Genomic DNA, 26,995 nt, shown 5'->3' with positions numbered 1-26,995 from the left:
AACAACCCTCGGGTGGGTCATTATCATTCCCACTGAAATAGACAAAGCCTCATTGAGGGAGTCCATACTGGATCTGGAATAGTGGATCGGGGCACTCCAAAAGGTGGCTGGCTCTCTGCATATACTACATTGTACCAGCTCACATTCCCCTCCCTCCCTATTTTCTCATCACACTTTTAGCAGAAGTAAACAAGAAGAAAACAGAGATATGGCACCTTCACAGAATTGTGATCTTTACTTGTTATGTAAATTGCTGTGGTTCCTGTTTTCCAGATAAGAAACTCTTCCTGAGACAGAATGGTTTGTCCAAGGTCTCCCATTGAGGCATGGCAGAGTCAGAGCTCGAGAACAGGTCATGCTTGCTTTCTCGATCCATCTTCATAGGTTTTAGGTTGGAGAGGTCAGAATAGAATTAAGGTCTTCTCCAAGGTGTCAGTATTTTGCAGGAGGGGTTCAAGTGTGTATTAAATATTTACTTCTTTGTGCATCCCCTGCCAAAAAAAACCCCAACAGACTGTTTGCATTTAGAAAGGTGATGGGGAAATGCACTGAAAAGAGTAGTATGAACGAATGATGAATGGGAAGGTGTATACCTGCTGTGAAAGCAAATCAGGATGAATTCAGGATGAGTGCTCATTGTTGTATAACCACCCTGCAAACGAATCAAAATGAATGCTGAATAAGGATTGGGCATAGTCTAACCTCCCTGTAAGTCTTGTGGAAGCAAATCATGATGAATACTCAATAAACACGTCATCTGGAGGAGCCCCAGATTTATTTATTTATTTCGTGTGTGTGCCATTACTGCAGCACCTGCATTGTGTCTTTTCTGCAGTCTTTCTCAATGAGAGCCTTTCCTCTTAAAGACAGATACTTGGAACTCTCTTGTGCTGTCAAAAGCCAAGTTTGGAGGGGGAATCACAACCAACAGGCCTTTTTCTCTTCTCAAGCACCATGTTATTTTCAAGAGAGCACTCTGGTCTGAAGAATGAACAACTCTGCCACTTGCTGAACTTGACCGTGTAAGCCAGGGATAGCCAATGTTGTGCCCCCCAGATGCTGGACACCAACTCATCCCTGGCCATGTTGGCTGGGGCTGATGGGAGCTGGAAGGCACCATGTTAGTTATCCCTGATCTAAGTACTTATATTTCAACTCTTGTTGGGTTTTGTCATTGACTGCAATGCTTGAGGAACGCTCTAAATCTGGAGGTTGAATAGGAGCCTTCAGGTGTACCAAACACATGTTCTGTCACTATTCTTCCTTGTTCTCTCTCAGCCTCCATCCTGTCCTCATATTTATCTCCAAGACTAGAAGGGAACCTGTTTTGTGATGGTGGAGAGGGAAGCACTGTTGAAAGGAAACCATGGATCTCATCCATGCTTTTTGTTGACCGTCTTGGTCCTCAGATAAGGATATGCTTGGAAAATCCAGTCCACTGGTAGCGTTCCATGTTGTGGCTGCATCTATAAAACTTGTGGATGAATATGGAACATGGCAAGAATGGAATTTGGCCATTTGGTTGAGATAGGAAGTGGAGACTGAAGAAAGCATTGCTACAAGCTTTCTCTTAGGAGGCTAGGAGCCATGATGAGAAACCTGCCCCCCCCCACTTTCTAGCCTTGTGGCTTCCCATTGATTCCATGGAGACTGGTGCAATGACTGCAAAATGCAATGCAAATATAGGTTGTGCCAACCAGATCATCATTTCATAGATGCTGGAAGGGATGGTCCTGCTGCCCCCCCCCAGTACTGCCTTGATCTCATATTGCAACTCCGGCATTCCATTTTTGCAAATTCCTTTTACACGCAAGCTCCAATGGAGCATTGTGAAGATCAGAAATGATCCACAGTGCAAATCCTATAAGGACAAAATATCGTTAGATTGGAACGGGGGGGGGGGATCAAGTGTTTCAGAGGAAGGTTATTCAAGTCAGACCATGATAGGCATCCTTTGCTTGCCCTCAGCATCTGCTCTGATCCAGCTTCCAGGCCAGAGGATGGGGTTTCTATTCCTGTTAAAAATTATTAGTGGAAGTAGGAGCTGGTTCTGGGAATGTGTACCCTCTTTCAGATGAGCTGATGCCTTGGTCTGAAACAGTTCTCATGCAAGTCCAAGGAAGTGGCTACCCACCTGTGTGCAAAGTTATCTATAAAAATGCTTTGGAAGCAGCTGGAAAAGGAAGAGGGGAATATCACTTTACTGTTCTAGGGTTTGATGTGAGGGAAAGATGCAGGCCAAGCTGAAATACAGAATGGGGTAGGGTTGAATTGCCTAGCGATTATGTGAAATCTAAACAATACATCGGGGAAAATACTGGGAACAGTTAAGTATCTTTGTTAGGGATAACACACAAAAATAGCTTGCTGCATTTCTGTGCTATGATTTTATTAAAGTACAATTTGCCTGATGATGAGGATTCCTTTTGTGGTGGCTCTCTTCATCCCTATTTGCACGCGTGTGCAAAGAAAAGCAAAACTTCACACCCAACCACCCATAAAGGAAGCATTTCTCGTGTTTCTCTCTGTGTGTGTTTCCACCTCACAGCACCAAGACAGGAATGCCAACTCTGAAGGTATTGCCCACATACTCAGTTGTGCTTATTGGCAACCCGTGCAAGTGCCTGCATTTGTCACAAAGAAAGTGACGTGGCAAAGAATTTAACTATCTCTAAAAATGGACTAGAAATGATTTCAGTACTTGCCAGCCAGTTTTTGCCAAATTCTGCTTCCATCGACAGGCTGCCCCATAACACCATTTTGTGTCCATTAATTTTCAGCCACCTCAGGGGGCAGGGGGATAGGGAGGTAGAAAGTTTGAGAATCCTTATTATTATGAGAGCACACCCTACTTCAATATAAGTTACACCGTGGTAGACACTAACTTTCTACCTTGGCTCTGAAGGGGTGACACCTGTTTTCTGCCCTGCTCATGCCAGTTCTTCTTTGCTATGAATTCTGGCAGATAGGGATGGCAACACTGTTACACAGAAATGTGTCGCTTGCCACAATGAATATGCAAAGTCCATTTTATAGCTCTAAAATGTGGCTTGTCACTGAAATGAGTTGGGAGGGTACATATTTGGAGACAGCCCTTGAAACCCCACACATTAATGATTTCCAAATGCCATATTCACTATAGGAAGAAGCTGTATTAGGGTTCTCCTCCTTGGATCACAACTCATTTTAAATGAGGAACAGTGCTTGGGATGCTTCCTTGACATTAAAAAATGACATCTGGACATGCATAAATATAGGATCCTCATCCCCTTAAGGTTGTGATTTGACAGCAACAATCACAGGTAACAATGGCTCTCAAAGTGAATCATTCACAGTGGGATCAGGTTTAAATAGGGTTGTGTTATCGCCCCAACTCTATATATTATTTTCATCGCCATGATCCTACACTTTGTCGAAGGGAAACGTCCCACTGGAGTAGAAATCATATATTGAACAGATGGAAAGCTCTTTAGTCTGAGTAGGTTGAAGACAAAGAGTAAAGTTACCCTAACTTCCATCATAGAGCTTCAGTATGCTGATGACAATGTAGTGTGTGCACACTCAGTGGATGACCTCCAAACCATCCTAAATAGCTTTGCAGAAGCTTATGAAAAGCTTGGCCTATCACCCAACATCCAAAAAACCCAAAGTGCTGCACCAACAAGCACAAACAACCCCTCTGCAGCGTCGCAAATCCAACTCAATGGTGTAACATTGAAACGTGTTGATCATTTCTCCTACCTGGGCAGTTATCTTTCCACAAGGGCTGACACTGATGCCGAAATCTGCCTGAGCTCTGTGAGTGCAGGTTTCTCCCGATTGAAGTGCAGAGTGTTTGAGGACCAGGACATTCGCAGGGAAACCAAAATGCTTGTTTACAAAGCTATTGTACTACCAACCTTACTGTGCTTCAGAAACATGGACCACTTATAAATGCCATCTCCCAACTACTTGAAAGATTCCATCAATGGTGTCTCCAAAAAATTCTACACATCATTTGGGAAGACAGGCAAACTACCGTAATACCAGTGTACTGGAAGAAGCAAAGATCACCAATGTCGAAGCAATGATTCTGCAACATCAACTTCATTGGATTGGTCATGTTGTGCGGATGCCTGATTATCGTCTTCCAAAGAAACTGCTGTATTCTGAACTTAAAAATGGAAAGTGTAATGCTGGTGGTCAACAAGAGGTTTAAAGACTGTCTCAAGGCAAATCTAAAAAATGTAGTATAAACACTGACAACTGGGAAACACTGGCCTGTGAGCGCTCCAATTGGAGAACAGCCTTTACCAAAGGTGTCATTGGCTTTGAAGACACTCAAACTCAGGACGAAAGGGAGAAACAAGCTAAAAGGAAGGCACGCTTGGCAAACCCTCACCATGATCATCTCCCACCTGGAAACCTATGTCCCAACTGTGGAAGGACGTGTGGATTCAGAATTGGCCTCCACAGTCACTTACGAACTCACTGTTAAGACCGTGTTCATGGAAGACAATCTTACTCAGCTACAAGTGGTCACCGAAGAAGATATTTTAAGTACTGTATCCTGTGAAAAAAGGCAACAGGAAGCTGCAATTCTGTGCTCATTGACTTGAAAGTAAAATTAATTAAATTCAGTGGGACGTCTGAGGAAATATGAGCAGGACTAGGCTATAGGTGAATTTTCCTTTAAACCCCACTTTAGGAAATGGCTGTAGTTCTCTGCATCGCCAGCTTGGGGAGCCACAGAACTGGTACATAGCACTCTATACTGTATGTGTGAGAGTAATTTTCTGTTTTTCCTTTTGGTGCATCTGACAGTTGCAGCAGCTGCCTAGTCAGTTTCTTAGGTGGTGCAGCAGTTGCAGACCCTTCAGACATCAAAGCTGACTTGTTGCATAGTTGGCCAAGAATGTGTGAAGCACTTTCCATTGTTGTTGTTGTTGCTGCTGCTGCTGCTGCTGTTGCTGTGGCGGCATTCAGGATAATTTTAGCAAACCCATTATGATTTACATTTATAACCTGCTTTTTGACCATCTTGAAAGCACCTAAGAAGGGAGAGAGAAACTGGAAAGCAAGTATGATGTGGGCAATAGCAATAGGACTTAGGAGAAATCTGTGTTCAAATTCCTTTATTGTTGTGATGTCCGGTCACCACTTTTCAGCATAATAAATTTACCTCACAGGTTTCTTGTGAGGATAAAAATGGGAAAGGGGGAGACCACATACACCTAAGAACCTTTTTCTAGAAATATTACTTGAGGGAAAGTTGATATGAAAATGTAGAAAAATAAAAAGAGAACATTAATTCTGAATCCTAAAGTAAATTAAATATAATTATTACACAGTAAGGAAATAATTAAATTTTTCAGCTTTGGTAGGCTCAGTGTGTTTGTATAGCTAATGTATGCATATATAGTCTAGCTTCAGCCTCCAAAAACAGCCAATGAGGTTCTTCTTGCAGGCTTCCCATAGGCCTCTGTGATAACCAGATGCCTGACTAGATAAGCTTTTAATGTTATAACCGTGTTCCTAATGACAGATCTCCTTTGGAAGCTTGTTTCACTTTATGTTATCCGTGTTTTTGTATACGTAACCACTAAACAGTGGTTTCATTTTCAATACGGTCAAGCACAAAGGATACTTTAGTGTTTTCCTAGAAATGCTACAAGCGCTCAGATTCCAGTAATACAATACTGTGAGGTCAGCCAGTATTTTTAATCCCAACAGTGCAGATGAGAGGGGCCTGAGAGTCTGAGGCCTGTCTGAGGCCACACAGCAAGTTCTGATTGACCTGAAATTCAAACTGGGATCTCATGCTCTGAATAACCATTGCTAGAAGCAGAGGCTAGAGCACATTGTGAACACAGTGGTGGTTTTAGCAAAATCATCATCATCATCAACAACAACAACAACTCACAACGTGCCATTATCTTGGTCTATATATGACTCTAAAACTCCAGCTCAAAATACCAGCTGAGTGTTGATCCCCTCATTACTGTGCCAGGATAATGACCAACAGAAAGCACCCTTGCCAAGGTAAACAGCGCCCAAGTCTGCAGCTGTTGCCTAGAGGTTCATTAGGCAGGAATGTGCCACCCGCCAGCTGGATGGGCTCCAGGGCAGCAAGACTGACGGTTAAGGAGGATCAGTCATGGAATGGAACAATGGGCATCATAATGGGTCCAGTTCCTGACCCATCCTGGACCCCCCCCCCCCCGGATGGAAGCTGCATGAGCCATCTTTGGCTATGGCAATGGAACAATCTTGACTCTAAAGGAGCAAAAGTGTTTATAGGGAGGGGGTTGCCATGGCTGCAGGCCCCAGAGATGACTGGCCTGGATAGTTCACAGGTCGGTGACCAACCTGGGTGAGTTTAAGTAACCCACATCAAAGATGAAAGAGGTGAGGCAATATTAATCAAATGGAGTTATAAACCTCCTGATTAATTAGGCACGGTGGTATCAATCTGGGAGGTTTCTGACAAGGCTCATACCCTAAGGTGCAGCTCAGAGCTCAGGAAAGTCTTCAGTTCGGTTAGGAAGATGTTATACACTGCCCACCAAGACGCTTCGTCAAATAACAAAAAAGAACCCTATTTCCCATACTTTGGGCAAGACCCAAACATACACACTGGATTGTGATGTGGTAGACCGTTGTGGGGTTTTTTTTAGGTGTCTTGCTTGTTCACATGTAAAGTGGTGCAGGTGGGGAGGGGGTTCAGTCCTACTTTTCTAGAAAAAGAGGTGCTGAAACTCACCATTAACAGCTCCCTCATTCTCTTAGAATGGCAATGGCACCCATCTGAGAGGTGCCAGAACTGAATCCCAGCAAACTCCAGCTGAAAAAAAGCCCCCCACTGGGAGAGAGGAGCTAAATTTCTCTCTTCCTGCATATTACCTTTCCACTGTTGGTTGTTTCAGGCACTTTGCTCCCTTTCCCACCTCCATTAACTGAAGAAAGGGAGAAAACACCTGGAACAACTGACTTTGAGGTGCTAAGATGCAAGAGGGGGAAAGGTTTAGTGCACAAATGGCTGGTGCTCAGTCTGCGGGGTGTTTGTTGGACTATGGCTCCCATCATCCCTCCTGACCACTGGCCATAATCGCTTGGTCTGATGGGACATGGAGCCCAACAACATTTAGAGCAGGCTTCCTCAACCTCAGCCCTCCAGATGTTTTGAGACTACAATTCCCAGCATCCCTGACCACCAGTCCTGCTAGCTAGGGATCATGGGAGTTGTAGGCCAAAAACATCTGGAGGGCCAAGGTTGAGGAAGCCTGATTTAGAGGGCCATTGGATCCCTACCCGGGTTCAATGGATTTCTCCTCCAAGCTTTTACTGTAAAAACAGCAGCAGCATCAACAGCCTTGATATGTGAATGATGTCCCTTTCATGCGTAATTTTACATACTGAAGTTGGCACTGGAGGGGTAAAATTTCCAATTCCCTCTTGAATCTGCCCCCTGAAGCAACTGTTGTACTTTCCTTCCATTAGTTTCCATAACACCATTACTTAATGGTATTATGGATGGGAGGGAGAGAATGCTCTGTTGATGGCAATGTGTTTTACTTCAGTTACTCCAAATTGCCTCGTGAGCGGTAAGATAATGTTCTTTGAATGCTCGTAAGCCTGTCCTGCTGCATATGAGGGAGCTGTTTCTGAGCAGGGCTCTGGACTTCTGCCCCCAAATCCTGCCCTGACAGCACATCTGACAAGCCCCACTAAGGAGGAGAAATTACTGGTACTTGCCTTTTTCTAGCATTATGCTCCCAGACAGGCAGTAGTGCCTGCTGAAAAAGCTGAGCTCTGCACACCAGGAGAACTTTTCCTCTGCTCCTCTCTTTGCCCCCTTCTCTCCAAGAGCACTAAAGAATTTCAGCGAGTGACTCTCTATGGAAACCCAGACCAAACAAACAGCGCATTGCCCACCTGCCTGTGTAAGCCCCCCCCAGCCCTTCCCCAGAGGGAGTTTATTGCATTTGTACATCAGTAAGCCACCACTGGCAAAGGGCAAGCCACACGCTAGGCAAAGGCTGCCAAGGAATAAGCAAAGGTCAGGACAAAAATCTGTTCAGGGAAAATATACATATCAGCAGGCCCTTTTGCAGAAGGCTTCCTGTTGATGCACATCAGGTAAATAGATCTGGTGAGAAGGGGTACTCAATTCTAAGCTTTCAGGGTTCATCCTCAAAATTGCTTAACAGTGGCTGTGTACGCATCAAAGTGTTGATGTACACATCAGTCACACGGATCCAATTTTTCTGCATGAGCTTTTGTGCATGTTCATCTACACATGAATGTTTTCAGTTGAACACTATCTCCATGTTTCCCATTAACCACAGGAGCAAACTCCCAGGGGCCAAGGGGTCTTTGGCCTCCCTAATAAAACATTTGAGGGGGCTGGGCCCCCCAGAGTTGATGGGCATTGCCATTCAAATGGTGTGTATGCACTGTGTCTTGTGATCAATTATGCTGGGCATGGCTTACCTGACCCCTCTCCCAATATTTTATTCAAGTTGGCACTCCTGCCATCCACGCTAGTAGGTAGCCCTTGATGGGATATATTTGTGCAGATATATTGTGTGAAAAGCAACTGCATAGTTGCCATATAACATCACCAGCCTTATTCTTCATTACGCAAAGTAGCCCTTACTGTCTAGGTTTTTGTATGGCCTGGTATTTGATGGGCAATGGCTATTCCAATCTTATGGAATGTGTCACACCCAGATGACTTGTGTGGAGCTGGAAAGGAACACTTTGTGCAATTTGAATTTAGCCAGGGGAAAACAGCACTGCTAAAAAGTACTAGGCTGGCAAAAACAGTGCTTCTTTGGGGCTAGCATTGCCAGCCTTTGTGACTGCTTTCTTATTTATTTTATATACCATTTATATGCCCAAATGCCCGTAAGTGGTTTACAACTATAAACATAATTAAAATGCACAATAACATTAGAACATCTTGCTTGCATGTTCAGCCTGTGAAGAAATAGATATTGCAATATGTTGTCCTCTAGTGGAAACTATCCTTGTCAAAGCTACCTTAGAACTTCCCATGCCTTGCGGAAGTGAGAAATGTGAAGAAATTGGGTGATGTTTTTTGGTATATAATATTGGTATATATTCATATACCAAATATATAATATTTGAAATATAATATGATATGATATGATATGATATGATATGATATATGATATGACATGACATGACAATAGTCATAAAGCACCAACTCAGAAAAAATATCAAGGTAGTAAATAAAATCATAAAATACAGAATAACCAACACCAAATCAAATTATGTGTAGGTCTCACTTTCTGAATGCTTGCTATGCGAAAATTCACTTATCCGAACACAAGGCATTAGTACCCAAACCTTACCATACACACCACCAATTCAGATATCCAAACAGCTGAATCGCTTACTTGTTTGTGCTTTGCTGGTCAGTGGCAGCCATTTTCAGGCTTAAACCAGGCAGGGAGGAAGTGGGAAGAGATCGGACAAATCAGCTTTCCCTTTGTCTCTCATTTGATGGTTGACTGCAGCTGTTTCAGAAAGAAACCATGGAGGGAGTGAGGAGGGATATTGGACAAATCACAAAATAGAAATGTTACTATAGGAAAGAATGGAAATTGTCAGCTCATTAAGCAAACCACTTGCCTAATGAACAATTTCCTGGGAATGCATTGTGCTTGGAAAGTGGGACCCTTGTGTCAATAATATGAAACAGAAATGGGCAGATCAGGATTCTTTTGATGATCCTTAGATGTTTCTGATTCACAAACAATTGGTGATAGCAATCCATTTTTCTTCCTCCTTGTGCCTCAATGTTATAAAAATGTAAGAATGTATTTCTGAAGCCCCCATTGGATGATTTGTAGTGTCACACGACACCCCTGGATTTGCACAAAGCCAGGGAGGGATAGAGGAGCAAAAATGAAGGCAGGTTGTACAACACTAATGGCCATGGCATGGGAGCAGGAAGGGATGGAAACTGAGAGGGGGGAAATGGTGGTTTGAAACAATGGCAGAGGTTTGACTAAAGTGAGAGTGGAGAAACACCGAGCACCTTTAAACAGCAGGAGTTTGAATAAAGCAGGAAGAAATGGAGGGGGAAATGGCAATACTAAATGGCAGAGGCTTGAGTAGAGCAAGCAAGGCTGATACTGAGGGAAAGAGATGGCAGTTTAAAACAAGGTTTGAGCAAGAAGGGAGTTGTGAAAGACTCTGTTGTGTTAGTTTTTTGGTTTTAGTTTTTAAGCCTCAGTGTCTCTCCATCCCTGCTTTTCTCAATCTTTTGCATTATTTAAGTACAGTGAGGTTGTGGGAGGGGCCCCAATCTCACTGGGAAAAGGAAAAGGAACTCATAGAAGCCTGTAGCTTTAAGAAAATGCCAAGAAAAAGCTTTTGTTATGCAAGCACCCTTTCCCATGGGAAGAGAAGAAGCTAACATTTTTTATCACAGAACATACGCAGCTATACGCGTAGGTTCAACAAAGCACAATTGATTTTGCTATAAAAATGTAACACAATGTTTCTATATGGAGGCCATATATATGAGAGCAAAACAGCTGGTGCTTATGCTAAGCTTGCGCAAGTGCACTAACATGAAATGTATCCAACAACTAGAATGAGGTAATTGGAAAATGTTTCTATGCATATGATTGGAGAAAATTGAAATGTTTTCTGTAAAAACTTATATCACCCCCAGGCCACGGAGTCACGGTTGCAGCTTTTGCGGAACGATCCGGCTGTAACCTATTGCTTGGAAAGTAATAAATCAGTGGACTCTTTATCTCCTCCTGGCTCCTGAGTTTTATTGGTCTCAGACCTAGGAGTTTTTAATAAAATAATAATAATAATAATAATAATAATAATAATAATAATAATAATAATACAAAGCAAGACTGCAGAATTGAAAAGTGGCTTTGGAAATGGGGTTGGGCAAGTGCAAAGCAAGGGAAGCTCTAGGGGTTTGGTGTGGGAGGAATGATGGGAGTTAGTGAACAGAGTGAGCTGGTGCACAGCCCCTAGTAAGTTATATATTATCTCTCAGGCTTAGTGCTTGTCACCAATAATTATTATTTGGTTTGATGTGCTCTGGAATGGGTTGTAGGTTGAGGCTGGGGCAGCGACCAGCTGCCTGGCAAGTTATGAAAAGATGGGTCTCTAAGGGCACAGTGGCCTTTCTTCTCTGGCCTGATACACTTTGTCTCATCAAAGCTCAGCCACCACTGGGCCTTTGAAGAGCGAGAAGAGAGAAGCACTTCTTTCCAGGAACATCTGGGACACATAGACATATGCGTAGCAGCAGCTGGGCAAGCGTAGGTAAAAATAACCTTGTTAAGTGGCTGCTAATCCTGCCCCATGGAACTGCCTGGACTCCAGAGCCCTGACCTTTTGGGGCAGAGAAGAGATGAGAGGGGGTGGCTTGGCCGCCTTCCCTATTTATGCAACTGGACTGAACCAGATGGGAAGTGGCTGCTATAAAAGGCTCCATGAGGATCTCCACGTGGCAGGTCCCAAACAGACAGACAGACAGCAAGTCAGTCAACAAAACACTCTGAAAGGAAGAAGCACAAGTGTCCCAGCGCCATTGTGGCAGGTAAGTGTGTGTCTTACAGGCCTGGCAGGTAGGTAAGGTTTAGAGTACTCTTTGCAATTCCTGTAACTGTAATTCAGGTGCAAAACTGACAGGCTAGGAAGTGCATTTGACTGTGTAATCAGAAGCATGTTCCACTGAATTCAAGACTTACTCCTATGCATGAGATTGCAACCTAAGTATCTTTCTCTTGCTTTATACCCTGCACCAAGGGAGGAAGACATATAGAGCCACTTGCAGAAAAATGTATTTTTTTATAGGCACTGCTATTTTTCTAGAAAATGAGGTGCTGGAACTCACCATGAATGTTTCCCTTGTTCTCGAAAGGTGTTGGAACTGAATTCTGGTGAGTTCCAGCTGAAGAGGAAAAAAAAGCCCTGATTATAGGAATGCTTTTGTGTTGTGTGAAGCTAAAACATCCTTAAGTTATTCCCCACCCCCGCCATCCCAGTCCTCAGTTTCGTCTAACATAAGAGGTATTAAGACTGAAACACAGCTGCCTGTTAATCAAACTCTCTGCCCCCTAAGTGTTTCCCCCAGATCCCAAATATGTGAGCATTGGTTGTAGTTGCTCTGTGAACAAAAGCACTCTGCACACTGTTAGAGGTGCTCCTTTCTTTACACTCTCCAAGTCAGAACTCCAGCATCATAAACCTTTTTGCAATCATCCCTCATCTGGCACAGGACTCTGCACTGAGTCTCATTTTGTGACTTGTTCCACCAGAGTTGGGCAGCATCTGGCTGTCCTTCAGAGGCAGATGATGCAAAGCCCAATACCTGGGGTGTCTGGTTATGTAAACACTCTGGTGTCATCATTTCTGATTCTGTGCCAAAAAACGGAATCATTGCTCTCACATGGCAATACATGCTGTTTCGGAATGACCAAGGCGTAGCAGGAGCAAGGAAGTGCGGAGAGGGAAAACATCATGTTGGATAACAAATGACCCCACTTTCCATAGGAAGGAAGGAACCATCTGCAGTAGTGAGATAACATAATTACGGTTGCCTTGCGCTGTCTAAACCTATCAAGGTGAATGGGCAATTGTGCAGTCTTTCTAGTGTTGCTTTTCCCCCTGCGTTATGCAGTATGGTCCAGTTTCATGAGAGTTTTGCACAGTCTGTTTCATGGAAATGGCTATTCCTAGATCTACTGTTTATTTCGGAAGGCACAGGAACATTGCCTCTCCAAGTATGTCTTTCTTATTGGGCCTTTTGCCTTCAATGCAGAAGGGTGACCCCATCCCAGTTCCTGCTATGCATTTTAGTCAGCTGGCACCCACAAAAAAGTGTACATGCAGAAGGGTACATTGGCAGTTGGTGAGTGGCCTTTTTGCATTTACTCCAAGTCTTTTCTGTCTCTCCTCCTGAACAGCCATGAAGCTTGTCTCTGGAGACATCGCAAAACGACTTGAAGAGATGGTGTTGTTGACTTCTCAGAACCTGCCCCAGGTGGAGGTGGCTACGAGTTACACTGTCCTCCGAGAGCTTGGCAGTGGCTCCTATGGGCATGTGCTGATGGCAGTCCACCAACGCCAAGGTAGGTCAGAACCCAAGAGGATGGAGAGGCAGAGAAGGCTACAAAACAGATCACTGAACCTATGAGATGTAAGATATGTGTGTAAATTAGTCCTTGTTATTCTACTTGAAGGGGTTGAGAAGGTTCTTCTAGATTGTTGGTGAAGTGGCCGTTAGAAAGTGTCAGTTGAATAGATTTCTGGGGTGAGAGTGGAGACTCCATCTAAAGAGAGTTAACAGGATCCTTTCTGAGGAGAACAGAACTCATCCGTTCCTAGCTCTGGGAAGCTTGCATTCTACTCTGAAGAAATGTAGATCTGTCTGTCTCCTGAAAAAGAACAAATACCAATATCTCTTTGATTTTCAAGTATTGGGATGGACCCTAACTATAGTTGCAATTATACTCTATTCCTGTACTTGCTTACATCATTGGGATTTATTTCTGGTACTGAGTAGACATACAGTGGTACCTCGGGTTACATACGCTTCAGGTTAAAGACTCCACTAACCCAGAAATAGTGCTTCAAGTTAAGAACTTTGCTTCAGGATAAGAACAGAAATCATGCTCTGGCGGCACGGCAGCAGCAGGAGGCCCCATTAGCTAAAGTGGTGCTTCAGGTTAAGAACAGTTTCAGGTTAAGAACGGACCTCTGGAAAGAATTAAGTACTTAACCCGAGATACCACTGTATATAGGATTGCTCTGTAGATCCTTCTAAAATCAATGGGAAATAAAGTCATGATTGAATTCTCTGGTTGAAATACGTTATACTGGATCTAAAGTAGCATCATTTAAATCGATAGCATATTATTGTTTTGCTGAAAAGAATTGTGTTCGCTTTTGCCCCACAAGAGCAAAATGTGAGACTAGCTTGTTTGATGTGGAATGTCCTTGGGGGGCACTCAAATCCTTTATATTTTCTCCTCTTTCAGGGGCCAAGGGTCTCTTGGCTGCCTCCCGATTGCCATTGTTTTGTGGGAGGGATCCAAGCACATTTCATAAATTTAGTTTGGCACATTTAGGTGGACTGAAGCACTCTGTTGCCCTAGCACTATAAATCCACTTTAAATAAGAAACAGACTTTTTCCCACTATGAAAGTGGCAGGGAAGAACATTGGAGAGTGTAGAATAAAAGAACAGTTAATGGGAAGGCTGATAAGGACTCCATAAGCAAATCAAGATGAATGCAGAATAATTGCTCATTGTCCTATAACAGCCCTGCAAACAAATCAGCACAAATGCTTAATACGTAAAGATCAGACATAGTCTAACCTCCGTGTAAGCTTTGTGTCAGCAAATCAGGATGAATGTTTAATAAACTGGTCATCGGGAGGAACCCCTTATCTTCTCTCTTGCAGGAACACCCATGGCACTGAAATTCGTACACAAGAAGGCTACAGAATTGCTAGATTTCGTGAATGAATACTGCATTGCGCTGACTTTGGGGGCTCATCCCTGCATTGCCACTGCCCTTGGGATTGCTTTCCAGACCCCCAAACACTACGTCTTTGCACAGGAGTTGGCTTTGGCCCGTGACCTCTTCTCGCTCATGGTGCCACAGGTAACAAACCCACCAGGCATGGACACAGACCACTTATGCCTTCTGTAGTTGGCAGCTTCCCACCCCATTCCATGCTTTTCAAAAAGTTATGGTGGGGGAGAAAGATGTGAGAGAATGGAGTTTCTTTGCTTGTATGCTCCTTTCCCCGCTACTCCCAAGTCATTTCAAATCATGGAATAGTACCAACCTGGTTTTCACTGCCAGGACCACCTGTAGTAATAAGATTGCCTATGAGTTGCAGCTGATTATTCTGTTGGTTAAATCTGCATATAGGTCAAAACAATATCTCTGAAGCGAGAAGCATGCTGTCTTTAGTTTTCAGCAGAAAACATCTTTTAATAAGAGGCATTCCTCCTGCATGAGACGGGACAAAGCTTCTTCGGATATGGTACTCACCATATGTAGTTTTTATAAACACTTGTATTTTTTGCATTTTTAAAAAAGTCTTCTGCTTGTTTAATCAAGTTGGCTTTTTAGTCAAAGGTACAGTTGAGCTTTCTAACTACTCTTCATGCTTGAGAAATTAGAAACATATTTTAAAAGCTTCCCTGCATGCTTTTTTTTTATGTGATACCAAACGCAATACTTACAACACATGATCACAGAAACACAGGATACAGCCAGCCTTACAAGTGAATATGCACTATTTTCTTCCTCATCGGCTCCTTTTCAAGTTGCTTTCTGGAAAGCTGCCTGAGAGCGAGTGCTTCAAAAGACTAGATAGAGTGCATCCACTCATCTTGACTTAGGCAACTGAGCTGAATGGAAGTTGTTAATGCAAAGGGGATCAATCATGAACCATGAAAGAAGACCCCAAGCATTGTTGTTGTTGTTTAGTCGTTTAGTCATGTCCGACTCTTCGTGACCCCATGGACCAGAGCACGCCAGGCACTTCTGTCTTCCACTGCCTCCCACAGTTTGGTCAAACTCATGCTGGTAGCTTCGAGAACACTGTCCAACCATCTCGTCCTCTATCGTCCCCTTCTTCTTGTGCCTTCAATCTTTCCCAACATCAGGGTCTTTTCCAGGGAGTCTTCTCTTCTCATGAGGTGGCCAAAGTATTGGAGCCTCAGCTTCAGGATCTGTCCTTCCAGTGAGCACTCAGGGCATATAACTGCCCTAAGACTTCCCACAATATAATCTCTCCCTGCTTGAACACACTAGAGAATGGGGTTGGGCAATATATCATCCAAAACTGGTTTGAATCCATATCGTGATATTAGTTCCATAATTTTTGACCTGAAAATATATTGTGAAACATGATGTGTTTGTGTGCTATGCAAAAATCACGATGTGGGAAAACCCATGATGCCAGCCAATGCCTCTACATACATTTCAGACACTGTGATATATCACAATGTTGAAAACCAGGTATCCCTCAGCCCTACTCTTTATCTCTACATAGTTTCATCCTTATTTCAGACATTATGATATATTGGTATATCACAATATTTAGCTGGTGATATATCATGATGTTGAAAACCAGTTAGCGCCCAGCCCTACCAGAGAACGGAGGAATGGAGCCTGGAGATGTTTCTCTCTACCTTCAGGGAATTTGTGTGGCTGCACACGTGACTTTCAACTCTCCCTTTCTTCCTCCAGGTTGGTGTTCCTGAGCAGAGGGTCAAGCGCTGCGCCCTGCAGCTTGCCAGTGCCCTTGAATACATGGAAACGAAGGGGCTGGTGCACCGCGACGTCAAGCCAGAGAATGTGCTGCTGTGTGACCCTGAGTGCCGCCGCATCAAGCTGACCGACTTTGGGCTGAGTTGCCCGCGAGGCCGGGCCATTGAGGCTTTGCCAGAGAGCCTGCCATACACGGCCCCCGAGTTGAGCACGCTGGGTCCCAAAGCTCGTTTGGAGGCCCAGCCCAGCCTTGACACATGGTCCCTGGGAGTGCTGCTCTTCTGCGTGCTAACCGGCTACTTCCCCTGGCTCACAGCTGTACCCGCTGACCGGTACTACCGCAGCTTTGTCTGCTGGCATCGCAGCCCCCGCTTTTCCCCATGTCCACCCCATTGGGGGCGTTTTACTCCCCAGGCATTGGAGATGCTGCGGGGACTGTTGATGCCCAATGCGGCTCAGCGTAGCCCAGCCAAGGAGGTGATGAATTATATCAAAGTGCCTTGGTTGCTCCCAGAGGCCCAGAGCTGTGTTCGGCCTAGCAGAGATCTTCTTGGCACCAGCCGGCGCTGCTAATAATCTAGGCCATATGTGTGAAGCAGGGAGGGGTGGCACCAATCCCAAACCTAGCCTTAGCTGTTGAGGGACCAAAGACACCATGCGCATCACCAAACCAAAACACCTCATTGTTCCTGAGGGCAAAGAGAAAGCACAGTCAAGCTAGGGAAACAGAAAAAAAGACTGTTATCCTCAGAAAACAGAGCAAGCTGCCAGCAGGGCAGGGCAGGAAAAACTTTAGGGAATCATTCCTCTCCCACATATGTGATTTTCATCTTAGGAGGGTCGCTCTCCAGTCCTGATTCTGGATCAGAGATTCAAAAGACTTGATTTCAGTCCCTCCTGGGTCAATAACTGGCCACTCCATTGAATGGAAAGGAACCAAATAGACTTACATCTAAAAGGCAATGAAACCTTGGTGTCTGTCACTCACCCTGAATTAGACGAACTGGGGGTGGACTAAAATTATGTGTGACTGGATTGGGAATGAGGGGCCAACAACAATGGTCAGATTTTCGAGACTTCTGTATGGTTGTCAATCATGGTGACCACAAAGTCTGCTGATGTGACAGTGGACATTGATGAGCAGTTAACGCTGCTCTTTGTGCTCTTTCCAGCCACCATGGATGGAACCATGGATGGACTGTCTCTTGATAAGTCATATCCAATGGAGAGAGAGAGTGAGGCAGAAGAGATGTAAGAAGCAATTTGATCTTTGACTGGCAGAGTCACCAAGGAGATGATTTGGAGGTCTAGAATTGATGTTGCTGTGGGTCTAGCAATGTTTTGCTGGAAAGCTGCCCAGAGCGGCTGGGGCAACCCAGTCAGATAGGTGGCATATAATTAAGAGCATTAGGAGTAGTAGTATTGCCTGCCTATATGCTTGTTTATATGCTGCTGTAATACCCATTCAACTTGTACATTTGTAAATAAAGAGATTATATTATGAAAACATTGTATATAGTCGGTGCTCTCATTTTGCAAAGAAACACATCCTGTAATGCAGCCTGCAAGGGTGACCTCCAGCTGCTTTGGACTACAAGTTCCATGAGTCTCAGCCAGTTAGGGCTAATGGGGGTTGTAGTCCAAAACACCTGATGGGCACCAGGCTGGGAAAAGCTGCTGTAATAGTTGACTCTGACTTCCCACTGCTTGGGAAGTGGGGAGTGCAGAATTAGAGTTAGAAACTGACAGCCAAAGATATGATGGGTACATTTGAATCAATACACGCCCTTGATAGGTGTGCCCACCAGCCTGGGCAACTGGCTTCTGCATTGCTTCAGGACAGACATTTCCTAAGGCAGTCTTAATGATACCCATGCTCACCAATGCCAATTGCCAGGCAGGACGAGCCCTTGCCAACATAGCTGCTCTTCTGAGAGCAGGCTTATGGGGGATGCGCTCTTGCTCTGCACCCCAAAGGCTTCCTGGCTTCTTGAGCCGTGTGTCGCATAAGGCTCCATAGGCTTCGAAACATGAACATCCAAAAGCAGCTGTAACCGGAAACGATTAACAAGCGGCCAATTTGGCTTGGCCCCGGCGTCCTCTCACGCACCTGCTAAATATAACCCACAGCTGACAACAGACACAGCGGGTGGGTGGGAGAAAAATACTCTCATCCCACCCTATGCTTCCTCTTTGTTGATTCTCTAAAGGAGAGAGAGCTCACATTTGGGGTCACAAGGCTTTGAGGAAGATTACACAGCCCTTTCAAACAATCACCCTTTACAAATACATTTTGGTTTTTTGTATATAATTTTTGTTAAATTTTCTGTTTTACAATTTAAGATACTTATTTTTACATCCTTAAGATATCAATGACTTCCCTTCTCTTTCCGTGGTTCATTTTACATATCATAAATCCCTGCATATTTTACAAAAAAACCTATCCCGTTCAGTATTCCATTATTGCATCCAACAAAGCTTATTTACACTGCTGAATTTATCTTAATGCTGCCAGCGTTTTCAGCTGTACACAATTGTTTCCCATATATTCAATAAACGTTTTCCAATCTTCTCTAAATATATGTTCTTCTTGTTCTCGTATTCTATATGTTAAGTCTGCAAGCTCTACATATTCTGTCAACTTAAGTTGCCATTCTTTGGTTGGGACCTCACTTTACAAATAAGTGTATTTTTCTGTGAATAAGACACTATTTTTTCCTTTGAAATAATAGGCAAAAATTGTGGGCGTCTTATGCATGGATAGCAGTGGGGGGGACGGGCAATTGGTGCCAGCAGCCAGGAGATTGGCAGCAGTGATTGGGTGTGTGATTGGTTGCTGTGGCAAGGCCTGCTGACGATTGGCTGCTGCTGCGGCAACAGGGCAGGCTATTTGCGGCAGCGGCGAGGCGTGCGCACAATTGGCTGTTGTTGCTTTGTGTGTGCAGGTGGGCTTTTGGCAGTAGTCTTATATATGGGGGGTGTTATACACGGAAAAATACGGTACATTTTGGATTCTAACATCCCACAAGAACTGGTTTTTTTTAAAAAAGGTATACGTTCATGTAAAATATATATATTCATTTGCTGAATTTAACTGGCTACTTTTGCAATTAATCAAACACTCGTAAAAACAGGCCAATATTTTGATTAATCCACATAAATACAGGTGGTACCCTATCACACCCTTGTACACATGCACTCTACATGTGGCTGCAACAGCAGTCAACAGCTGATTTTGTATCAGCATATATTTAAATGAATTGAGTGATGTGCAAATAAATATCCCAGGGTGGGGAAAGTGATGACTTTCTCTCTGCCCCATACCCATGGGCCGTCCATTGCCAGTGTCACTGTGTCTCCTTCAGCTGCTCTAAAATATATTATTTGCAAACTGGGGCTGGCAGACACTGGAGAGAAGAGTGACATGAGGGAGTCATAAAACTGTTAGCCCCAGGAGTGAATTACTGGAACTGGCAGGGCAGGGAGAGTTATGTTCAAAACATAGTAAACTAAGTAAAGCTGAGTAAAGCCGCTGGCTGGTTTTAAATGTACCCAGATAATTTTTGTTCTGCAACCAGGGTGATGGACGTGTCCCCGCCCTTGGCTCACACCAAACTCAGCTTCAGTTTAAAATGTACAGCTTTAGAGAAAGTGTCAGATCAGTGGGATCATAGGTCTTCATTTAGGACTTATCTACACTTTTTTTTGCCCCACTCTTTCCAGGCAAAGGTCCATGCTTAAAAGCTCAAGTCCATGTGTCTGTCCTTCCCCCCCCCCCCCAAGCTTTCCCTGCTGAAAGCTGCTCTTTAGTGCTCAACTGGAGCAAATGTCAATTTGGGCTTTCCGCAGATTGCTATTTGATCCAACTGAGCTTTAAAAAGCAGGTTTTCATGGGGAAAGTTCCAGTGCAAAAAAGGGAGGGGGCCCTCAGACAGGGAGATTTAAAGTATGGACTGAGACTAGAAAGAGTGAAGGAAATGTCAGTGCGGATAAGCACTTAGTGGGGCAGGATTTACAAGTGTCCCAACCTAAGCTGGATTGAAACACTTGCATCACCACAATTTTCTATTTTGTTTGTTTAAGGTTGTTATTTTTAAGAGAAAGACAGAGCAAATAGCTAAGGAAGACAGGCCTCCTGAACTGTTAAGTGCTGTGTAGAAAAGAAAATTTCCGTTTTTTCTTACAACTTATTATCAACCTATTACCCAAATCTAAACAACTGTATTTGCGTATTTCTATTTATATCATACTGATATGTGTTATGGGCGAGGAGTCAGCTTTGCCTGCTGAACAAGCAGCCTGAAGGGGGAGAAGGCAGAGGGACTCCACCTGCAGCTGATCAGCCTTCAAGGGCACAGGGGAGAAGGTGCTGATGAGAACCAGCAGGCTTCAGCCTTCTTAAGCAGAGCTTCCAGCAGCAGTCAGAAGCTGTTAACAATGCTTGTAGTTCCTGGTCCTACCTTGCTGCTTCTTGCTTGTCTTGATCCTTGACTCCCTGATCATCGGATTTCCTAACCCCTGGACCGTCTCACCACATAGATTGTTGTTTGCCTGCCCCTAGGACTGCACCTTACTTTGGATGATGACTCTGCCCCCAGGCAAATACGTGTCAGAGACAATTCTGAGTGGCTGGCCTCCCACTCCACTAAGTTTTGTTCAGCAATGAGACTATGATAATACACCACTTCTTGGATGCACAAGGGGCCCTCAGTGCACCTGATGAGAAAGAAAATAAAACAATAATAAATGAAATGTGAAAATCAATAAAAACAGCCACAGTTATGTAAGTTATTATGCAGCAGCATAAAACAAATAATTCAGAACATAAAGCTATACTTAAAATCTTTCTGGAGACCGGGATGAAAAGGGTTAAATCAGATTGGACACCTGGGTAAGTATTATCTAACGAGAGAACACTTGATTACTTTCAGGTAGAAGTTTATTGTGGAATCGAGGCTGCTATATCCCATGAATGGCAATTCATTTGGTGAACAGCTTTGTGATATGTTGAATAATTCTGAAATACTTCCAGTGGAAGCAATGATTTAAAATGCAAAACAGTGCAGAGGAAAATACCAGGCCACTTCTACAAATACCAGTGCCTTTTAAAAAGCACTTTTAACAGTCCAGGTTTTGGAAGGTTTCATTAACAGGCAGAGGAGCTCTCTTGCAAAATGCTTATTTGCTCTAGTAAACACCATCCATGACAGCTTGACAAATTTTCTAAAGTTTCATCAAGATACAGCTGTTTTGTATAATGGCAAGTGAATTGTAAGAAAGCAAATTCCTAAGGAGTGAGATCAACCTTAAAATTTCAGAGAACTGGCAAGTCTGTTTCTTTGCACATCACCTTCATGGTATAGCAAACCATAATTGCTAACACCCAGATTCACAAACACCACCAACTTAGCAACGCTGCTGACGCAGGAGCTCTCCCCATCATGCCTAGAAATTTGGACAACTCTTGAGACTATCAGCACTGAATAGCTGAAAATCATGGCTTGCCAGGGAGAGAGACCTGCACTGTGAAATACATGGGACCACTCCATTAGCACCCTTGTAAAGGAGTGTCTGTGTTTTGGAGTCAAAAGATCACAATTTTGTTGGAGAGTACTGAATGTGCTTTGGTGTGTTAATCTTCCTGACCTTTAGACAGATCGTGGGGAGTTCTAATCCTCTGCGCCTTTAAAAGGCTCTTGAAAACTGATAGTTCAGGTGTGAAGATCGGAAGAGTGATTATCTTAATTGCAGGACTCCAGGCACCTGTTCCTAGAAGGAACTACTTCTTCAATAAACAGATTCTGATTCGTAGAATCTTTAAGCTTTCAGTGACCAATAAACTATAAATTTTTATATTGAGGTACCAGATTTAGCTTATAAACAAAATTTGGCAATCCTACACAGGTGCCTAGGAAGCAGTCTCATCATTCGCTGTATTTGTTGTAGAAACTAGAGGACACATGATTTGGTATGATGTTTTGTAAATTTATTACACTTCTCAGCTTCTGTTACTGTTCTACCTGAAACTTTCAATATTTGATGATTGATTGCATGTCACCAACATCTGACAGGTCAGTTGTCTTAACTGACAGGTCAAATACTAAATACAGCTCAGAGAAGAGGGTGATGGGAAAGATCGAAAAGGAAACAAAATATTTTGATTAATTGCTGAAGTTACTTAGAATATGGAAGCTCCTCTGCTAAACTTCATCTTCTCCTGGACTCTGAGCCTGGTACTTAACATGACATGGCAATGTGTTGCTGCAATCAGACAAAACTATTGTGTGGAACTGATGCTGCCCATTGTATGCCTTTTGACCATCAACGGTTGGTCAAATATCAATACAGTACTAAGAAGGAACAGTGGTGCTGGTGGTGGCGGGTGGGGGGCTGAGGAAACCCTGGATTCAAAACCCCAACAAACTGAAATTAGTGTTTTGCTAGTTGGTCTTACCTTGGACAACAAATGTCAGTGGAGGCCCTTCAGTTTCGATATAGCAATGTGCCACAGCAGAGGGAGGTCAGGTAGTGAGGAAAAGGCAGGTGAGTGAAGAATAGGAGATGTGTTCTGTTACACTCTTATTGCTCAACTGCAAGCAGAGTGAGTCATCCAAAGACGACTTCTAGAGACACTGGATAAAACAGCTAATGCTGCTGAAGACAGTTGCTGGCTGGCTTGCTGTAACACTATGACGCTGATGTCATCCTCCCAGTAATGCCTCTCCATGGTGACATCACAATGCAGTCACACGTCTAAATGGATGGCATCACAAAGTGTGAGCACATGATTGGCTTATCATGCCTGTTTACAATTATCAATTACAAAGGCTTTTCTGAATACTCGAGTGTCCTGCGGTATTAGCAGCAATTAGACTGCGCCAGCCAATTCAGCAGCTGATGCACAGCTTTACAGAGGACACGCTAGATGTGAAGACGTCCATTCCCTCTCACCAAAACCTCCACACATTATCACTAATTTTCCAACACAGGATTGTTCTTGGCTCGGTAGGAGCCTGAGCTCAAGTATCCCAGTGCGTCAGAGGCCCAAGAGAGTCTCCTAACAATACCTCTCTAGAATTTGCAGGATGTTGTACAGAGAACCATTAGTCTTAGTCTCAATTTGAGGCACAGCTTATGCCCAGAATGTGCTGTGGATGTCAGGGCTTAGTCCTTCAACACAGGATTCCATAACAAAGGAAAGTGTGCCTCTGTGCATGTTCAAAAAGAACACATTCATAGGGACATAGGGACCAAGGCTGCTTAAGCTTCCAGTTCTGCTTAAGCCCCCCTCAGAATTTTTTAACGAAGTTGTTGCCTCACCTCTGCCACATCGTGATGTGTTTATTCTCAGCCAGTTTACAAGGACCCAGCCCTTTCCTTATTTACAGAAAACTGGCTGTCCTTTCAAGAAATGGTCATCAATCAGGGGTAAATAAAGATGAAGCAGGAGGGCTGAGGGAAGGGCATCCTTGGGCTGCTCCCATGGCCCCAGATCCCTAGCAAGGACTTCTGCTAAAGTTTACCCCAGGCCCTACATTTAACTCCCCCCCCCCCCCCCGGTGCTTGGCTCAGGGTTGGGCTGCTGTGGCATTCTTCCATTTAAATTTCCTATGATGTCTCAGAGTGAGAGTACATCAGAGGGCATTGTGGGAACCTTAAACAGAAAAATAGACCCAGAAGCACTGCAGCCTACCCCTGTAGTAGAGGAATTACCAGAGTGCTTAGTACACATTCAAACCAGCTCCATTGTAATATATATATAAGGATCCATGCCTCAGTTAGGTGTTTTTGCATTGTTGCAATGCTGGAAGGAAAGTGCTGGATGCAGATTGTTCTGTCAATGGATGCAGATGTAATTGGCGATCTCATGGTGCTTTGTGAGGTTGGGAACACTGAAATAATTATGCAGTTTCAAGAAGATCTATTTTACTGGATCTGACACAAGTATCCCTGTGTGCCTAGCATTCCACTCTATCCCTCCTGTGACACCCCACTTTATCTCTCGCCCTCCACATGACTTTTCCCCCCACAATCTCTCACATTTATCCGTTTCTTCCATCTCCCTAGGTTGCTCTGCTATCTATTTAAATACAATCCCACTTGCCTCCCCCTGTAGCTCTGTGGTGGATTGACTCACTATACCCAGTGCCCACAAAGCACTTCTAATTCTGCTTCTGTCACCAGTCCAGGCACTTCTTCCTATCTCTCTGATTTACATCCCTGGTCTTGTCCAGAGCAGCTGCGACAGGAGTTGGCAGTACTAGAACACCATGCAGTAAATCATACGCAGAAACCTAGATTTGTCAGACCTTGTTCAATCTCTTTCTGCCCTTCACCACCCCTTCTCCCCTGCCAGAACTTATATAAGCTTCATACCTTCCATCTAGCCCACTTTGATGAGATGCTATCCAATTTTAGGACAAGTCCTCTAGCTTTGACACTGCACAGGGCATTGAGAAGTTTTCAAATTCTCTGGAGTTTGTTGGTGGATATTCAGGTAAACTGCCTAGCTGCTGAGTTTGTTAGATTGGCACACACTGTTAAAGGCTACTCAGGGTCTTTTGTTGAGTAATTCAAATAAGCCTTGTAGATCCCAAGCTTCTTGCAAAACCTCTGGTTCACTGCAAAGAAATTAAGAATGACAGATTTTGGTACATAGCAGCTCTACATTTTGTAGTCAGTACAGTTGGGTCTTTACTGCTTCACTAAACTAGAGCTACTGTATCACTTCAACCAAACGCTACTAGCAGATCATTTGACAGCTTGTTATGCAATACATGCTTAGATTAGGAATTTTGGAGCGGGAGAACAAAAACATACAACCCAATCCTATGCAGATTGGGCTCATAGTCATGCCAAACTTGCATAGAACCAAGTTGTAAAATTCAGCCGTAAGGCATAATAGTATGAGCATTAAGAAGTATTAAATATATCAAGGTGCAAACTCACATAATTTTTTTGCTAAATGTAAAAAGACAACTACTCCTTATCACTGCTACCACTACTACAGGGTCTGTGAATATTCTTTCTCTTTGCCAAGAGTAAGAATGATCACACTGTTTTATTCTGAATATAATAATCTGGGATATTTACCACTCCCTCATCTTGACACAAGTTTAGAATGCCTACTTAGTACTTAAACATACACAGAAAGAGCAAGAAAAGTTTGTTCCTTGTAAACACTATACATCTGAGCTACCCAGGTTGCATGAACAAAAGGATAGCTATCTAATCAGAAAATGCACAGCTTGGTTTTTTTCTCTATTAGGAAAGAGAAAGGGATGCCTGACTCGCCTAGGCTGTCAACGATTGATGTTGTGACTTCCCAGCTGGCAGTTCAGGAGAGCAGCCAAAGGGCTGTTGTGCAACAGCGAAAGTGTTTGTGTAATCTTTCACCAACAGTGCTTGGAATCTGCTCTCGCACCTCGATTCGTATGCTGGACCTACTCCAGCGGGCTAGCAGTTCAAGCTGGCCCCCAAAATGCCATTCAGCTGCTGGGACATCTCAGCAGGTCACCCAGGTCCTCTTCGCCCTGGCCTGCGGCAAAAGGACATTATGATCACTTTGTTAGGGTTCCCTCCTCCAATTAGAAGTGGGAGACTGTTGGTGTGAATGAATATAAAGTCAAAGCATCAGAAGAGACCAGGGGCCATTAAACCTCATTCCCCCTATAGTAAGAAAGCAATCTCTGCCCATCCACATCAAGAGGGCCAATTTATGCATTCCATATCACAGCAGGAAACAAGCTAAGTTGCAGAAGGGCATTTACAGGGCAAAAAACGTGAAACAACACAATCCTAGCTGCTACTGTTGCTGGTATAACTATACTGACAGAGGGTGAATATGCTGTGTGGAGAAAGAGAGATGACTAACTTAGGTGCTACAGGTTGCTGGGTTTTTTTCTTTTTCTTTCTGATATTGTGGTTTCTATTGTCTATGGAACTCCTTTCACTTAAGAGATATTTGTCCCCCTCCCCATTTTCTTTGATATGGGCCTTAGAAAACTTTATTCCCAGCCTACCTTTGATTAGAAAATTTGGGGTGGTTTTTTAAATCAGTTATTATATTGTGACTTGATTATGTTAACTGGCTGTTATGGTTTTCTTTTAATGCTGCTGTATTATCTTTGGGTTTTTTAAAGCATTTTTCATTTGCATATGATTTTAATGATGAGGTTTACTTGTCATTACTATATTTTCATTTGTAACTCCCTGACATGGGAGCTTTTGACATGGTTTTGAAAAAGCATATAAGATATGTAAATAAAAGAAATACTGTATTTTAAACCAGTGCTTTACATGGTTATCAAGACACTTTGCGGATTCTGATGGAGGGAATAAAAAAATATATTTGCAAACTACCAAGAGCTGTTTTCAATGCCTTTTTGAGACATGAAAGCAAATGTAGGGTAACTTATGCACGTAATAAATGAACCATGGAACAAGCCAAGGAACAGGACAAGCAAAACATTTTTTGAATAAAGTAGTTCTAGGAAGAAACAAGCTAAGCTTCCTGTTTCCTGCTTGGCAGGGGGTTGGACTCGATGGCCCTTGTGGTCTCTTCCAACTCTATGATTCTATGATTCTAAGCTCATGAAATGAACTGGTGCCTTTTGACAAGAAGAACAGAAATGATGCTCAATTTATGTAACGTAGCCTACAGAGATCCATGCAGGCTGTTATTACAAATAACTGTACTAGTCCTTTCTTCCCAAA

General features: G+C 43.5%; 1 protein-coding gene and 2 long non-coding RNA genes across 3 annotated transcripts; 2 read left to right on the top strand and 1 right to left on the bottom strand.

Annotated features, from left to right (window-relative positions):
- Window positions 1-220: 220 nt before the first annotated feature.
- Window positions 221-26,608, bottom strand: LOC308570600. The gene is made up of 6 exons (XR_014001203.1): window positions 24,656-26,608; window positions 20,740-20,995; window positions 13,224-13,424; window positions 11,882-11,938; window positions 9,405-9,524; window positions 221-4,549 (listed from the first exon to the last, which is right to left on the bottom strand). It is a non-coding gene; the product is annotated as an uncharacterized lncRNA (long non-coding RNA).
- On the top strand, window positions 5,918-10,772 carry LOC308570605. Its single transcript, XR_014001207.1, has 2 exons — window positions 5,918-6,387; window positions 10,691-10,772. It is a non-coding gene; the product is annotated as an uncharacterized lncRNA (long non-coding RNA).
- LOC308570510 (serine/threonine-protein kinase SBK1-like) lies at window positions 11,376-17,786 on the top strand. Its single transcript, XM_081165413.1, has 4 exons — window positions 11,376-11,584; window positions 12,954-13,118; window positions 14,454-14,656; window positions 16,259-17,786. Exons 2-4 carry the CDS (start codon window positions 12,956-12,958, stop codon window positions 16,850-16,852), a joined length of 960 nt encoding a protein of 319 aa, XP_081021539.1. The 5' UTR covers window positions 11,376-11,584; window positions 12,954-12,955; the 3' UTR covers window positions 16,853-17,786.
- Window positions 26,609-26,995: the final 387 nt, after the last annotated feature.

The sequence above is a fragment of the Podarcis bocagei genome, assembly GCF_964188305.1.
Source record: "Podarcis bocagei genome assembly, chromosome: 13".
Taxonomy (NCBI): Eukaryota; Metazoa; Chordata; class Lepidosauria; order Squamata; family Lacertidae; genus Podarcis; species Podarcis bocagei.
The sequence above is the reverse complement of the archived record's forward strand: the minus strand, read 5'-3'. Positions and strand labels throughout refer to the sequence as shown.